Genomic DNA, 18,431 nt, shown 5'->3' with positions numbered 1-18,431 from the left:
TGCTGAGTGGGAACAAGGGCATTCCCAAGACAGGAAACAATTTAAGCAAAGGCACAGATGTGGGAAATTTCAGGTATTGTTCAGGAAACAGAGTGGCCTGGTTTGTTTGAGGCTTAAAGTCCATGTAGGGGATGAAAAAAGGTTAAGTAAAGGTAGTATGGTGTTAGATTATGAAAGGCTTTATCACAGGTCTTTGACCTATGCCAAAGAGTTTGAACATTATTCAGTAGTTGAAGATCCTTTAGACAAAGGATGTATGGGAATGAGGGTGAGAACAAAGGTGAGTAGAACTGTCAGAAGAATATGGCCATAGGCCAGGTGAATAGGAATGAGAGGTTTATACTAGGTTAATGGCAATGGGGTGATCATTAAAGAGAGATGCTGGGCACATCATCAAGCACTTTAAGATTTGCAGGGTGCTTTGTAGATACCATCTTATTTGAATCTCACAGCCACCCTGGGAGGTAGGTGCTGTTTTGATCTCTATTTTGTAGAGGAGGAAACTGAGGCAGATAGAGGTTGTCACTAAATAACTTTTTAGGGATTACATTACTCTACAGTTAATTTTTTAATTTTTACGAGTAATTTTTTTTACAACACCAGAATTTCTCCCGGTATCCCTTTACCGCCTACTTCCAGAGAACTGACCCATATAACAGTATTTTTCATATGTAATTTATTTATTTTTCAGTTCTTAACATACGTCTCCACAAGAATTTGAATTCAAAATTTTCTCCACATACCTCTCCACCCCCATCCCAGGACAGAATCCACTCCTCCTCCAGTCTGGCCTCCTTTCTGTTACCCACCCTTCTTCCATCCCCCTTCCCCTCTATTTTCATGTAGGGCAAAATAGATTTCTGTGCTCCATTGCCTGGATAACTTACTTTCCATTTGCATGCTAAAACAGTTTTTTAACATTCATTATTAAAGCTTTGAGTTCCATATTCTCTCCCTCCCTCCCTGCCCACCCTCATTGAGAAAACAAGCAATTCAATATAGATCATACATTTGTAACAATACAAAGCTCTTCCATAATGGTTATGTTGTAAAAGACTAATCATTTTCCCCTCTGTCCTCTCCTGCTCCTCAGGGGGTCAGCTAGGTGGTGCAGTGGATAGAGTACCAGTGCAGGAGTCAGGAAAACTCGAGTTCAAATCTTTCCTCAGACACTTGACACTCACTAACAGTGTGATCTTGGGCAAGTCACTTAACCCCAATTGCCTCATCCTGGGTCATCTGCAGTCATCCTGATGAATATCTGGTCACTGGATTCAGATGGCTGTGGAGGAGAAGTGAGGCTGGTGACCTGCACAGCCCTCCCTCACTCTAAACAAAGTCAAGCGTAAGTCATGTCATAATTTCTCTGATGGCATGGTCTTCTTTAGCAACGAATGATGAACACACATCCTGCCCTCATTTATTCCATTCTCTCCCTTGACCTGTCCTCTCACAATAGTGTTTGCTTCTGATTATCCCTTTCCCCAATTTGCTGTCCCTTCTATTATCTTCCCTCTCCTATCCCCTTCCCTCTGCCTTCCTGAAGGGCAAAATAGATTTCCATATCCATTTGAGTGTGTGTTATTCCCTCCTTAAGCCAAATTCCATGAGAGTAAGGCTCACTTATTTCCTTTCATCTCCCCCCATTCCCCTCCATTGTAAAAACTATTTCTTCCCTCTTTTATGTGAGATGATTTGCTACATTCTACCTCTCCCTTTCCGTTACTCCTAGAACATTGAATTCATCAGTAAATTTTATTTTTTTAAGTATTCTCCCTTCATATTCAGCTCACCCTTTGCCCTCTATCTATATGTATATAAATATATATACATACATACATACGTATATATACACATATATATATACACATATACCCACACATCCATCCATGTACATATACATACTTAACACATATATAATATACACATACATACCCATACACACCTACCTGTGTGCATATATATATCCTCTAACTACTCTAATACTGGAAAAGGTCTCATGAGTTTCAAATAACATCTTTCCATGTAGGAATGTAAACAGTTCAACTTTAATGAGTTCCTTAAGGCTTCTCTTTCCTGTTACCTTTTCATGTTTCTCTTGATTGTTCTATTTGAAAGTCAAATTTTCTTCTCGGCTCTAGTCTTTTGATCAAGAATGCTTGGAAGTCCTCTATTTCATTGAAATTCCATTTTTTCCCCTGAAGTATTATACTCAGTTTTGCTGGGTAGGTGATGCTTGGTTTTAATCCTTTGACTCCTGGAATATCGTATTCCAAGCCCTTCGATCCCTTAGTGTAGAAGCTGCTAAATCCTGTGTTATCTGGATTGTATTTCCACAGTACCACAATTTGTTTGGCTATTCTCCACTTGATGGGCAAAAACTTTGCTTCCAATTCTTTGCTATCCCTTAAAGTGATGCTGTAAATATTTTGCTATATATGAGAACTTTGTTTTCATTAATAGTCTCCTTTGGGGTATAAGCTTTGGTGTCAAATCTCTAGATCAAAGACTATAGACAATTTATTATTGCTTTCCAAAACTGTAATGATTCAGAGCTTCATGATGTATTGATTTTGCCTATCTTCCATAACCCCTCCAAAATCACTTATCTTTTGTCAGATTTTGTAAATTTGCTTGATAATGTGGTGTTATGCCTAAAGGTTTTGATTTTCATTTCTTTGTTATTATTATTATTAGTGGTTTGGAATATTCTTTGTAAGGTGGTTAATTTTTTGCATTTCTTTTGAGAACTGTTCATATCCTATAACCACTTAGCTACCAAGGAATGGCTTCTGGTCACAGTCATACATGCAAATCCATACTTATATGTATAAGGTATCCTTCATGTTTCCCCTACAGAATTAAAAACTCTCAGAATATAAGAATACCATATCATTCAAGGCCTTAAAACATTGAATAAATGTTTAATTATCATTAGCAAATTCTTCATTCTAATTGTTTTAAAATATAAATTTTGAAGGAAAAAAGCATATATCTCACTTAAGAGTACACATTTTAAAATGTACTAAGATTTCCAAGAAAACCAGTTGTACTGCAACTTCATTGGTATATTCCTCTTAGCTGAGAAAATTCCCTCTACCATTGCTGTTTAGCATGAATTTCTACTTGGATTCTTATAGAATTGCTTGGTACACTGAGAGATTAAGTTACTTGCCCAGAGTCAGATAGTTAGTATTGGTTGGGTGTTGTCCTTTTTTCTCAGAGAGGATCAAAATGACATCACTATGCTAGAGTCAAGTTTCATAGTGTCTTGCAGTGGCTGATCAGACTGATATGAGCTTGGGATGCTCAACCCAGGTCAGGTACAAATAGTCTGTGTGAAAGTTTGGGGTGGATTTTCTGAATTTGTGCATCCTATGTTTCTTTTGAACTGTCTCAGTTCTGCCTTGTGCATAGAGCACATCACCTTCTCTGATGTGGGCACACCATGCTGAACAGTTTAGTGTCAGTGTCTCTCATGTCACACAATCAGTTCCAAAGTGCTTAAGAGAGACCTTGAGAGTGTCCTTGTATAGCTTCTTCTATCCACCATGTGAGTGCTTGTCCTGTGTAAATTCTCCATAAAATAGTCTTTTTGGCAAGCATACATTTTGCAATTGAACAATGTGGCCAGCCCATTGAAGTTGTGCTTTCTGAAGCAGAGTTTGAATACCTGGAAGTTTAGTTCGAGAAAGGACCTTGTTGTTTGGTACCTTATTTTGCTAGGTGATCTTCAAAATCTTCCAAAGACAATTCAAATGGGAGTCACTCAGTTTCTTGGCATGGCACTGGTAGACTGTCCAGGTTTCACAGGCATATAATGAGGTCAGCACAACAGCTCTGTAGACCTTCATTTTGGTAATCAGTCTAATACCTCTTCTCTCCCATACTTTCCTTTGGAGCCTGCCAAAGACTGAGCTAGCTCTGACTATGTGGGCATCAACCTCATTATGAATGGGTACATCCCTGGAAAGTATACTTCCAAAGTAAGTGAACTTACACACAGCATTCAGAACTTCTCCATTTCTGTAACTGATGATTCCATATATGTATGGTGTGGTGTTGGCTAATGGAGCACCTTGTTTTCTTGGTGTTGTTAGGCCAAAATTAGCACAAGCAGCATACTTTATTGCATTTCAGTTTCAGAGGCTGCACTGAGTGTGCAATCATCCGCAAACAGAAAATCATGTACCAACACTCCCTTCACTTTGGTCTTGGCTTCTAGCCTTTTCAAGTTGAAGAATTTATTGTCAATGTGTGATAGCTGATCTTATTGCCACAGTCATTCTCATTAAAAATATTTGACATCATGGCTGCAAACATCATGCTTAAAAGCATGGGAGCAAGCATAGAGCCTTGTGTAACTCCATTGGTTACTGGGAAAGCACGAGAGCATTTTTCGTTATCCAGAACCAGGACAAGCATGCTGTCATGAAATTGACATACAATGTTGATGAACTTCCCTAGGGAACCAAATTTCAACGTAATTTTCCATTCACCCTCACGAATGACAGTGTTAAAGACTTTGATCAGATCTACAAATATCATATACAGACTTCTGTTCTGCTCCTAGCATTTTTCCTAGAGTTATCAGGCAGCAAACAAACATCCTATCAACTATCAACTATCAGCTGTTTCTTAGCCCTTTCTGAAGCCACACTGACTCTCAGGTAGATGGCCATCTTTTAGATGAAGGATCTGCCTAGTATGGAGGACTCTGGCAAGAATTTTGCCAGTAGTGGCTAAGAGAGAGACCCCGCCCTGTGATTGTCATAGGACAGTCTGTTTCCTTTACCTTTATAGAGATGGATGATGGAGGCATCCTTGAACTCTTGGAGGATAGCCTCCTCTTGCTATATAATCCTGAAAATTTCGGTCAGCTTTTGTATGAGCAGTGGACACTCTAACCCGTAAGTCTCAGCTGGAATAGAATCAGCACCAGGTGCTTTGCCACATCAAAGGAGCCTAATGGCATTCAAAACCTCTTCTTCAGTTGGAAATTCAGCTAGGGAAGGATTAACTTCCACTTGAGGTAAAAGGTCAATGGCTTCAGCATTGATTGATGACAGTGTGTTAACACTATGGAAGTATTCAGCCCATCTCTCCTTATCACTAATCAATGTGGCTCTATCAGTACTGGGTAGTTGAGGTGCACCATAGGTCTTTGGCCCATAAATAGTCTTCAGAGCTCATAACAGTGCTTTGGATTGTCACTATCAGCATAAAAGTGAATTCTTTTCTGCCTTCTTCCACATGAGGTCAATGGCCTCAGCATTGATGATGGTGTCTTGAGAAAACTATGTTCAGCTATAGTGCCAATTCTATATTCACAGTGCCTATGGTGGCTATTAATATGCTGGTGTAATTCTGATTCGCAAAATACAACAGACTCTCCACCATGGAAAACAGAACTAAAACATTTATTTAAACACTAGAATGCCAAATCCCAACTCCAGAAAGTCAAATCCATCATAGCAACAAAGAAATCTATACACAATAACAATGCAGGGGACACCACTGTCCCCATGCCTTCCCCCCTGCTAGGGCCATCCCATAAATGAACACTCACACCTCCCTGCTGGGTTCTGCTTTCTCTCTCAGCTCTAATTGCTGTGTCCAACTTCTTCTTAGCTCTGCTCCACTCCTTCCTGCTCCATCCATTTGGCAAACTTCTCCCACCACAGACTCATGTTACTCAGGCTTCCATGTGACTCAAGCAAGTCACACAGGCCTTTTAAGGGATGGGAAAGATCTTCTCATTATGCAAAATAATAATAATAATAATAATAATACATTAAACAATACAATTCCTCCAGGATCATATCCTTATAACTAATAAATGTGACTCCATCAGCAATGAGTAGTTGAGATTCATCTTTGACCCATATATAGCTTTCAGGTCATCGTAACAGTGCTTTGGAGTGTTCCTATAGGTATAAAACTGAATTTCATCCACCTTCTCACTGAGCCAAGAATCCTTCATCTCTCTAAACTTTGCCTGTACTTTACTTTTGATGGAATTAAATGCTGCCTTCTTAGAGATGGATGAACATTCCAGCTGGGTAAAACTATGGAGTTCTTGTTTTTCATTTAGCAGTTTCTCTATTTCCCTATCGTTTTCATCAAACCAATTGGGGAATGGTCTGACCCAGATGAGCAAATGCACTGCTATACACCAAATTTCTAAAAGCTGCCCACTCCTTTATTACTCAACAGATTGTGTTGTGGCTCAACTTTCCCTCCAAGTTAGGAAGAAATTGTTCCTGCTCAGAGAAGAGCTCTAATGTGTTGACATTAATTCTTCTGGCAGTCATTTTGCCTTGGGCTTGGCTGCTTTTGTTGAATGTGAATATTTAGCTTAGCACGGATAAGTCTGTGATCAGTCCAACACCCTGTGACACACATTGCCTTCCTCACTCTCACATCCTGTCTGTCGCTTCTCCTTAAAATCACATAGTCTCTTAAATGCCAATGTTTGCTGCAAGGGTGCATCCACGAAGTTTTACTGAGTTTAGGTAAACAGAAGACAGTCTTGGTGATGAGAAGGTTATGAGATGCACAAGCCTTCAGTAGTAAGTGACCATTGCTGTTGCTGTTTCCAACTCCATTCCTCTCTAGGACCTCTTGCCAAGTCTGGTAATCTGAGCTTCCTCTAGCATTAAAGTCTCCCAGAATTATAAATTTTTCCCCTATTGATAAGGGTCTCCAGGTCTTCATAACCGTGGTGGCATGACATTTTCTTGGAAGTGGCACTCTCATTGTCATGAGCCTGTTGTTCACTCCTTTTGTAGGCATGCACTCTTGTTGACTAAATTAGTTTTGATTGCAAAACCTTTGCCAGTTTCATGGTGCTCCCTTTCACTTCAGTCATTCCAGAAAAAAACATGTATACAACTTCAGTAAGCTGGCCTTCATTTGCCAGCCTTGTTTCACTCAGGGCTGCTATTTGGATGTGATATCTACTGGGTTCTCTTGCAACAAGAGCTGTTCATCTTTCAGGTCTGCTGGATTTTGTGTTGTCTATAAATGTGGACACATTCCTTGTGCTGATGGTGAGTAGAATCATATTTGCAGACCTTTATAGACATATTTTTTTGTGTGTTTCAACCATAGAGTAGGATTCCCTGCCTACTGCAGTAATTAGGCCAGTGTGGGGGTAAGCAGATAATTTTAAGGGCACCTTTTCTAGCCCCTTCTTCATACCAAGAGGTGAGCAGTGCAATACTTAAAAGGCTGTTGAGGGGGCAGCCATAGGAGAGCAGGCATCCTGGTCACAGTTCCAGGGCAGAATAGAGTTCTTGTGGTTACTCATTGATCAGAAAACCAGCCAGGTGAGCAGTAAACACATATCTCCTGTAAGCATTGGAAAAACTGAAAACTTTACAGACCCACAAAACTAGCTCTGAAAATAGCATCATAAAAAACCTGAAGCTTAGGACAGTGCCCCCTCCACCCCAGGCACAGAATCAAGAAATAGGCTGGGAAAATGAGAAAAAATGAATCAGAAGAACCCAACCAGAGAAAGTTATTATGAATACATAGGTGATAAATGCTAACTTAGAAGAGGACAACAGTGTTCCCCCCGCCCCCCTCCCCCAAAATCTATATGCAAAGTCTCAAAGAAAAATGTGAATTGTTGTCAGGACTCAAAAGAACTCATGGAAGAGCTCAAAAAGGATTTTAAAAATCAAATAAGAGAGGCAGAAGAAAAATTAGTAGAAGAAACGAGAATGATGCAGGAAAATTATGAAAAAGTCAATAGCTTGGTAAAGGAAGCAAAAAAATGGAAAAAGATGTACAAAAATTCACTAAAGAAAACAGCTCCTTAAGAATTACAATTGATCAAATGAAAAGGGAGATACAAAAGCTCAGTGAAGAAAATCCTTAAAAATTAGAATTGGGCAAGTGGAAGTCAAAGGAAATGAAAAGAATGAAAAGAAGAAAAGCAAAAAGGAAGGAAAATATATCTTGTTATGGACAGTGAAGTAATATCATTACTAAACATATTTTCACCAAATCATATGATATCTAATCTTTAAAGGAGAAGTTAAGAGAATTGAATGAAATAAATAGTAAAGCCATACTAGTGGAGGACTTCAACTTTCCCCTCTCAGAACTCAGTGAATTTAACCACGAAAAAAGGAGGTGAATAGAATTTTAGGAAAATTAGCTATGGACATCTCTGGAGAAAATTGAATGCAGATGAAAAGGAATATAACTTTTCTCAGTGGTACATGGTACCTACACAAAAATTGAAAATGTGTTAGGGCATAAAAATTTCACAACCAAATGCTGAAAAGCAGAAATATTAAATGCATCATTTTGAGACCATAATGCAGTAAAAATTATATTCCATATATCTATTAAAAATTAATTGGAAACTAATCTAATCCTAAGGAATGAGTGGTCAAAGAACAAATCATAGGAACAATAATTTTGATTAAAGGGAATGACAAATTTAAGAAAAAAGACCAAAATTTATGGGATGTGCCAAAGCAGTATTCAGGGGAAAATTTATGTCTCTAAATGCTTACATCAATAAAATAGAGAAACAACAGATAAATGAATTACTCATGCAACTGAAAAATACTTGAAAAAGGAACAAATCAAAAATCTTCAATTTAACACCAAATTGGAAATCCTAAAAGAGAAAGGAAAGATTAATACTATTGAAAGTAAGAAAATCATTGAAGTAAGGAATACAACTTTAAGCTGGTTTTATGAAAAAAACAATAAAATTGATAAACTATTGATTCATTTGATTAAAAAAAGAAAACCCAATTGCCTGTATCAAAAATGAAAAACGTGAATTTACCACCAAAATAAGAAATTAGAAGTATAATTAGGAACTATTTAGCTTAACTATATGCCAATAAATCTAAATTAGCCAGGTTAACAAAAGTGGAAATACAATGCTTAGATATCTCCATCTTCCTTAGAAAAAGAAATTGAATGAGCCATTAATGTACTACCTGAGGAAAGACCCAAGGGCAAATGGATTCACAAGGAAATTCTACACAAAATTTAAGGAACAATCAATTCCAATCCTATAGAAACTATTTGAAAAAATAAGTTAAGGAGGAGTTCTACCAAATTTTTATGTGACAAATACAGTGCTAATACCTAAATCACCAAGAGCCAAGACTGAGAAAGAAAACTATTTCCCTAATGAATGTTAATTATTGAAAAAATTTTTAAATGAAATTCTCTATTGCCAAGGCAATATTCACAGAACTGGTGGTAACTATGAATATGCCAGTGTAGTTCTCAATCACAAAATATAACAGATTTTCCATATAGAAGGCAGAAGAAAAATATTTATTTAGACATTCGAAAGCCAAATCCTAGAACCAGAAAGCAAAATCCATCATACCAACCAATAAGTCAATATAGGTTATCACCACAGGGGGCAAAGACATTCCAAGCCTCCCTGCCCCCTGCTGAGACCTTCTCACAGACAAAGAAACACTCCGGAGGCTTAGCTGTGCGTGCCTGCCTGCCTGCCTGCCTCCTTCCCAGCTCTGCCTAGACAGACCAACTTCCTGGCAGTTCTGCTCTACCCTTCCTGTTCCACCCATTCAACAAGTTCCTCCCACCATATGTGACTTAGGCTTCCATGTGATCGAAGTAGGTCACATGGGCCTGTTCATGAATGGGAAATATTTTCCCATTTATATTACCATTACTTTCAGCCCCAAGATCTTTCATATTTATTGCATTGCTCAGTGGGGCAACAGGTATGAACAGAATTATAACAGGGATAAACAGAAAAGAAGCATATAAAACAATATCTTAGGCAACTGGTATCAGTAGAACTTTACAACAGTATAACAGAGATCACACCAAAAAAACGCATAAAACAACATCTTAGTGTGGAGCTTGAGCACAAGCACCCTATCATTACATCTTGAATGAATGGGGCCCCAAATCTTGCGGTAAGTGGTGAAAGTCACATCCTCCATAACCACTTCCTGCTGATATGATACATAGAGCTGTCCCTGCCCCAGGAGGTCCTATTTGAGAGGTCATTTCTTTAGCTGGCATCTGGAACTTGGTTGATGCCAAGTCCAGGGGTGACACATCACAGTTGTGGACAAAGGGGTGACATCAGCTTCTGCAATCAGGCATCTGCAGGTAGAGGGTACTAAGCCTACAGAAAACAAATCTAGTGAACAAGTTTAATGGACAAAAAGCCAAAAAAGAAAAATGGAGACTATAACCAGAAGCAGAGTAGATATAGGGTCAGCTGTGCTTTTGGAGTCCATGAACCAACTATCATAGCTTTATTCACAGTAGATTATATGAGTTAAGGGTACAATTTGGTAATCATCTTTTCCTGAATAGACAACAGTTACAGTATTATCTTTAACATGTGCTATAATTTCTACAGCTTTTGGAATATCATCTGGCTTCCTTTTTGCCCATCCTTCAGTTCCCAATTTTATTCTATCAGTTGAAACCAGTCCTTCAGTTCTTTTGCTCATTATTTTGGACAGAGGGTCAGTTTCCACAAGGGGTATTGTTTCACAAGGAATAATAATCACTTGTACTACTCATTTTTACAGAACTCTATGAGTTCTGCACCTAAATTTTGGAATGTCACAATAATTTCTCCTTGATAATTAGAAGTTATCTTTCTAATATTGATAAGAATTATTAGAACTTAACTTCCTTAGCTGTTCTTTGAGTAATCCTTTCATTCTTTCAATTAACCCAGATGCTTGTCGATAATATGGAAGATGATATATCCATTCTATATTGTTTAATACATAATATCTCTTCATTTCATTACCTTTGAAATGAGACCCATTGCCACTTTGTATCTGCATTGAGGTTCCATAACATAGAGTTATGATATGTAGAGTTTCACAGGTGTTTTTCTTGGTCACATTCTCATAGGGACAAACGACTAGTACACCTGAACAGGTGTCAACACAAGTACATATAAATTTGTATCCTTTATCTTGGGGTTGGGGTCCAATATAATTTATTTGCCAAATTTGGGCTGGTACTTTTCCCCTTGGTATACCAATCTCTACAGTTACTATCTGAAGAACATTCCTTTTTCAACTGACATATATAACATTCCTCTAGTACTTGTTTTAACAGTGAATCAGAGATACTAATTCCTCAGTCTTGTGCTCACTGGTTTGTGGCCTGGACCCCTAAATGGCTGGATGTTTTATGGACCCATTTTGGTAGTATGGGATCATCAGTTTGTGTCAAAATAGGGACAATATGTTTAGTAATCTTTACTAGTCAGTCAGCATGTGTATTGTACTCAGGTTCTGCCGTAGTGAAGGCCACATGAGACAGTTGACAAATTAGTAACCACCAACATTCTATATATCTTCCCATAATTCTTTGCTCCAGACTTGTTTACCATTAATTTCTCAATTTTGATTTTTCCATATGGGCATCCATGTAGCTAACCCATTAGCTACCCACCATGAATCAGAGAATATATGACCATGTCTTCCTTGTTCTGTTTTGATAGTTTGATGTACTGCCATAAATTCAGCATATTGACTACTTCTGCATATCCCAGTAATTTCCAGAGTTCTGACTTTTGTAACCCAAATATTTTGCTGTCCCATGAGTAAACCATGCATGTCTCTTGTTCTTCAGTTAATTCATCATATCCTTTATTCCATTTTACCAAGGACTGTACCAACTCTTGCTTTGGTTTAGGGGGTGTATCATTTCCCTCAGTGTTTGTGTTTGCTGTAGATTCCCTTAAAGCAGAAACTCCACTTTTGCCTGCTTTAGATCTATTTTGAATATACCATTTCCATTTAATTATGCTAGTCTCTTGAGCCTGTCCAATTCTGTGAGAAAATGGGGTAATCATTAACCCAGGTCATAATTGGGATTCCAGGTCTTAATGTTACCTCTTGGCCCAAAATCAGTTGTTCAGTCTCTACCAAAGCCCAATATGCAGCTAACAACTGCTTTTCAGGGGTATATTGAATTCCAGATGAAGGGAGTTTCCTAGACTGAAATTCTAAGGGTACATTTTGGCTTTGTTGTTTATGCCGTAAACTCTAGTTTGCATATTTATCTTGCAGTCACTTGCAATTCCACCAAACCACTTTTCATAGGTCATAAATCTATGGCCAATTGTATAGCGGCCTTTGCTTCTTCAGAAGCTTTACTCTGTTCAGGTCCCCAATCAAATTCATATTTGTTTCCTAGTAATCTTATATAGGGGTTTCAAAATTTATCCTAGATGTGGTATGTGATGTCGTCAATATCCAAATAGTCTTATAAACTTTTTGTCCTCTTTCTTATTGGTGAGGATAGGAAAAATCTGAATCTTTTGTTGGGTTTGCAGGAGAGTCTCTCACAGCCCCTTATTCCATTGTAACCCCCAAATTTTGCAGTTAGACCTAGCCCTTTAATCTTTGCAGGGTTAATTTCTCACCCTTTGCTTTCATATGTTCGATTTAAATTGTCAAATTCTTCTCCATGTCTTTTACATTTTTTCCCTGTATCATAATATCATCTACGTAGTGGCTAAGCTATGCATCAGGTAGTTCTAATTCATCTAGATGTTCAGCCACAATCTTATGACAAATAGTGGGCCTATGCAGATATCCTTGGGGCAAGTGTGGAAAAGTTTATTGTTGGCCCTGCCAAGTGAAAGCAAATTTGTCCCCATTGTTTCAAATCTATTGGCATAGTAAAGAAAGCATTGGCTCAGTCAATAACTGTGTACCAAGCCTCATCATATTCCTGGATCCTTTCTATTAAGGTAATGGTATCTGGAACAGCAGCATACAAGGTAGGAGGAGTGACCTTATTCAGTTGTCTATAATCAGCTGTCATCCTCCAGTGTCCCTTCTGACTTCTGTACTGTCCAGATAGGATTATTCCATCAAGTGATTTTAGGGACCAACACTACTGCCTCAACATATTCCTTTATAGTATTGGTAACTTCATCTTGCCCACCTGGCACACAATACTGTTTTAAAGTAATTACTCTAGAAGGTTCATGTGAAGTGATTGGGTACATTTTTTTTTATCCACTGAAATTGTATTAATTCCGATCATCCTTACTGCAAATTGGTATCTCCCTTCAGGTAGATTTAGAGTCATACCTCTCAATATATCTATTCCAGTGATGTATTCATGAATGGGTATAATTACTACAGTATATTTTTTCTTAGGTAATTGTCCAATTTTCATTGTTAGTTTGATTTGTCTGGCTGATATTTCAGCCCCTCCCAGTCCCATAATAGTGATAGGAGTTCCATGTTTAAGCTTATCAAGGTTTCCACATATAAGAGAGGCCTCTCCCCCCTCAAGCCCCCCGTGTCTATTAATGCCTTGGTTATAGTATTTGATCCATTTTATAGTCAAATTGATATGGGGTCTATAATCCTGTCTGTTATTTCTTTAATCTGAGCTGGGACTTGGCCAATTTCCTATTCTTTCTGAAGGTGTGACAAACTTGGATAAAAGGGTTCAGGAGGATCTACAGGGGCAGTTCTTACTTCTCTTTTTTTTCTAGTATCAAGTCCATTTTCTTGGTACATTCTGTATAGTTTAGTAGTTAAATACCATCTGTCCTTCCAAAAATCAACCCCTGTTCTCAGTAGAGCAGTAAACTATTGTTTTGTTGTCATTCTAGTCTGACTTTGAATCCTCTGGCTATTTACTCTTCTCTCCTAAAGAAATTTATCTTTTGCCCAGTCCTCTGTGTCACTTAACTGAAATATTGTCCAGTAACTCTGAAAGAGGATTCCTTATTTCCTCTATTATTAGAGTCAAAACTAGGAGCTTGTAAGAAGGAGGAGCTGTCTTCCCTATTATATTCCTCTTGGAAACTGCAAAAGAGGGTATCATAGTATGCATGTGCATTTCCAATCATTATGACAGTCTTCATTACCTCCTCTTTTAACTCTCTTATACAGTCCCTAATTTGGGTAGCTAGGTGGTGCAGTAGATAGAGCACCAGTGCAGGAGTCAGGAGGACCTTAGTTCAAACCTCACACTCACTAGCTGTGTGACTTTGGGTAAGTCACTTAACCCCAATTGCCTCATCCTGGGTTATCTCCAGTCATCCTGATGAATGTCTGGTCACTGGATTCAGATGACTCTGGAGGAGAAGTGAGGCTGGTGACCTGCAAAGCCCTTCCTCACTCAAAACAAAGTCAAGTGCAAGTCATGTCATTATTTCTCTGACGGCATGGTCTTCTTCGGCCACGAAGGATGAACACATGGACAGGTTATCACCACAGGGGGCAAAGTCATTCTCAAACCTTCCGCTCCCTAGTGGGACCTTCCCACAAACAAACACCTAGGAGGCTAAGCTGTGCCTGCCTGCCTGTGTCCTTCCCAGCTCTGACTAGACTGATCAACTTCTTCCCAGCTCTGCTCCAGCCTTCCTGTTCCACCTGTTTAGCAAGGTCCTCCCACCACATGTGACTTAGGCGTCCATGTGATCTAAGCTGGTAATAGGGGGCTATTAATGAATGGGAAAGATTTTCCCTTTTCCATTACCATTGCAAATGCTAATAAGAACATTAAAGTAATACAATATAAGAATCATATATTTTGACCAGGTGTGATTTATCATAGGAATGTACACCTGGTTCAATATTAGGTAAACTATTTGCACAATTATATGACTGTTTTTCATTACCTCTCAAATTCTGCCTTTTGCTAAATCCTTTATGTAGAAGGCCAAAAATATCCCTGGGTGATAGGTTTTGTTTTAGTGTAAAATTCTGAGCACAATAAATAAAACCTAATGGGGTCCATTGTCAAACTTGAAGATCCCCTTCCTTCAAAAGTTGGTTTTTAATCTTTCATTTCCATGTCATACCATGACTTTATCAGCTTTTCACATTTCATCAAAAACAGACTCTTTCTGAACACTTCTTTGAAAATTCTCCAGAGTTGACAGGAACTTAAAGATTTTATTTTTATATTCTTAATGGCATATTTGTACAAAGAAGGCACAAACAAACATTTTGTCTTTTGATTTCTTTGGACCACCTTTAATGGTCTTTTCTGTGTCGTTGTATTATTTCCTAATCTCAGTATTGCTGTTGTTGTTTTAAAGCCCTTAGTAACACTTCCTTATATTTCTATACCTAGTATATTGGCAGCTTACCTTTCTCCATTTTAGCTTATCAGTAGATAAAAAGACCATATCTCTATCCTCCTGCCTTCTGGTTTTAGTAATTGCTAATGTGCTAAAGACCATGGGTAGTTATGGTGATAACCTAGAAGAGGATTATGCTTTCCAGAAGTTGCTTAAACAGCAGACAAGGGATATTTGTTTCTTAATAGTAATGGGGAAAGAGTCACAAATATGGTGAACATAGTTCTAAATCAGAATTTTTATACAGATAATTTCAGGTCAATCTATTCAGTGGATTAATGGTTATAGTTTAATAATATAACAAAATAGGTAAAATGCATGTGAAGTTGATATTTTCTTATTTAAGATTTTATATCTATGCATTTTTATCTGTTGATGCATTACATATTCAAAATATACATAACCATTAAATGTACCAATTTTTACGTACGTGATAGTGTCTTTAGTCTTTATTTTCCTCCGTACCTCACTGTTTAAAAACTTTTGGGGAGTAGAATTTTTTAAAATTATTTCACTTTTTGACATTTTTATAGAAAAACAAATAAAATGCTTGAAATGTCCAAAATCTTAACCTCTTTCTTTTTCTATTTCAGTTATTTAGAAAAGTACGAGAAAGTTCATCACTTTGGGGAGGATGATGATGAGGTACCACCAGGCAATCCAAAGCCTCAACTTCCTATTGGTGCAATTCCATCTTCCTATAATTACCAGCAACACAGTGTATCAGGTAAACAACCTCAGTAAGAAAAATGTTATAGCAGTTTAAACGTATATTAGTATATTTTTTTTGAAGATTTTAGGTACACGTAATCTTCTAAATGTATGCCTGTATGTATGGAAGAAAGTTCTATAAAAATCCTATTTTACCATATAATTTCTTTGAGGTATGCTAGTAATAATGAGCTTATTAGAATTTAATGTAGTAATTTACATTTCTGTAGCATTTTACAGTATAACATTTCATTTGATCCTCAAAACTACCCTTTTTAAATGAGGAAATTAAGGCATGGAAAGAAAAAGTTATCTTCCTGCACAAGACCATACATCCAGGAAGTGACAGAGCTGGGGTTCCAACCTAGGTTTTCTTATTACATATTGGCATTGCATTATATCATTGCTACCTTTCAAATTATGTATGAATGCTACATCAAAAGTTAATTTGCTACTGTTCTTTGGGCAATTCTGGGAATTAAGGAATATGCTTTCCCCTATGCCTTGAGTATCACTGCTCACAGGGCTTTCTTTGGGCTCGTCTTTGCTGCTTCCTTCTTGAGTTATCAAGTTCCCCTACATTTGTTCCCCTTTGCAGATATCATGGTTTGCCTACTAAAAATGGGGCAGCTAAGTTGCTCTTTTCTCCTATCACTTCGATTTCCTATTCAGATGTCTATTTTTCTTGGGTTTCCTTTCTTCTAAATTCTAGATACTAGCCTGTGCTCTGCTGAGCAGTCTTGCTACTTCAATTCTGGATGTTCTCTTACTACCTGACGATCCTTTTTCCTTGAGTAAATACTAAGAAAGATTGTCTCATTTAATGCTTCTTTAATACCTCCTCAGGCCAGGTAAATTCACTTGACTATTACTCCCTCAGTGTTTGAGGGGGGAGATGGGAGAAGGATTTAGTGTATAAAAGAACTGGGAGCATTAGAGAGAAAGTTTTTTGACCTAACTCATGTCCCTGCTGTGTCAGTAACTTCAAGGGCCAGATGAAGCTTCATTGGGGATTTTTCTCATGTTCCCCTATCATTGATAGAGGAAACTGAGTTTAACTCTTATCAGTTGAGAAAATTCCTTTCTCCTGCCATGGAGATCATAAAATCTGAGTGATGCAGACATCCTGAGTTGGAATTAAAAGTATTTATGGACTTGTCATCCTTTTACTAAATAAAATATAAAGAAAATGAAGATGAGGGCTGAGGGCACTGAAATGTGGAAATGGGAAATGTACGCAGGGGTAGAGACCCACGTGGGGTAAGGTTTTTGGCATTTTTGGGTAGGTTTTGAACCCTGAAATACCTAGCCAATGGGGAACAGGTGAGGGAAATGCAAATCAGGAAAGAAATAAAAAGATTTGTAATTGTCTTAAAGGGTGTGCCTTTTCTTTGAGGTCACCCATTCAAAGAAGGTAAATTAAAAATCTTTTTTCCTGAATTCACAAATGGCCAGGTGGAGTTCTTCGTAAGATGATTGTTTCTTACACAAATCACAATTCCTTCTTACGTTAATAGACAGTTTCATTAGTTTCTAGGGTATCTCTTTTCTCTCTACTGTCCTCTTCCATTCTTGACATACATTTAGTGATACAGAATTGATACAGAAAGTGATCAAAAGGTCATAGAATAAAATAGATAAAAAGGTCATAGTCTCAACTAAACACTTTAAGGGAATATATGTTTGGAATCATAAGTTTAGAAGCTTTTGCATGTTCTTTTTCTGTCAGCATTTGTAATACCAATGTGATGCCCATAGCAGCTGCTATGATTATGCATGCGTTATTTCCAGGGATAAATTCACAAAATAACAAACTCTCTTTCTCAAAGGCAAAACCAAAACATTCATGTGGGATGTTATTAGAATACCAGGAGGTAAGATTTAACAGGGTACTTATCACTAATCCAAAGAATCATGACTTCTTAAACTTTCTTTCTGTCAGGCCTCCACAACAACAACAACAACAAAAAAGTTCCCCTAGACAAATTCCTCCCTCCACCCACTCACAGTTTGCTTGTCTCTACCTGCTCTCATTGTCTGCTTGCCCTTGCACTGTCTCTCTCTGTCTCTCTCTGTCTCTCTCTGTATCTCTGTCTCTCTGTCTCTGTCTCTCTCTCTCTGTCTCTCTGTCTCTGTCTCTCTCTCTCTCTCTCTCTCTCTCTCTCTCTCTCTCTCTCTCTGTCTCTCTCTCTCCCCGCCCCTCCCTCTCCCTTTCCCCCTCCCCCCCACCCCCTTGGGCAAGCTCTTCTCAGTCTGTGCTCCATGTGATCACAGTGTCTATGTGATCACAGGCTCCATGTGTTAGGCGTATCAATGGGCAGGGAAGATCTTTCTATTCTATTAACATTACAGCATCATCCTTCTGGAATCTGGAACCAGAATTAAGAGTTGTAAGTTGTGGTGTTTTGCTGCCTTCTTTTGGTCTAGCATGATTCAAAAACTGCAATAAAACAATTTTATTGAGCAATGTTTTTGGGAGAATACAGTGAGTAGAACTGAGGAAAACTAAAGAATTGTTTTTGATGTAATGATGAATGGATAATTGGGAAAGGCTACAAAGTAGCTATCATCTCTTAAATACTGCAGAAGTCTTAATTCAGGACACCAA

General features: G+C 38.0%; 1 protein-coding gene across 7 annotated transcripts in view; it reads left to right on the top strand.

The window, feature by feature from the left end:
* Positions 1 to 18,431, top strand: part of ARID2 (AT-rich interaction domain 2) — a 221,847-nt gene that overhangs the window by 115,067 nt on the left and 88,349 nt on the right. For all 7 annotated transcript variants that reach the window (XM_072654253.1, XM_072654251.1, XM_072654255.1 and 4 more), the window contains one exon: positions 15,706 to 15,839. In XM_072654253.1, the coding sequence (XP_072510354.1) occupies positions 15,706 to 15,839 (134 nt within the window). The remainder of the gene's footprint in view (positions 1 to 15,705; positions 15,840 to 18,431) is intronic.

This window comes from Notamacropus eugenii, chromosome 3 (assembly GCF_028372415.1).
Source record: "Notamacropus eugenii isolate mMacEug1 chromosome 3, mMacEug1.pri_v2, whole genome shotgun sequence".
Lineage (NCBI taxonomy): Eukaryota > Metazoa > Chordata > Mammalia > Diprotodontia > Macropodidae > Notamacropus > Notamacropus eugenii.
This window is presented reverse-complemented; position numbering and strand designations above follow the sequence as displayed.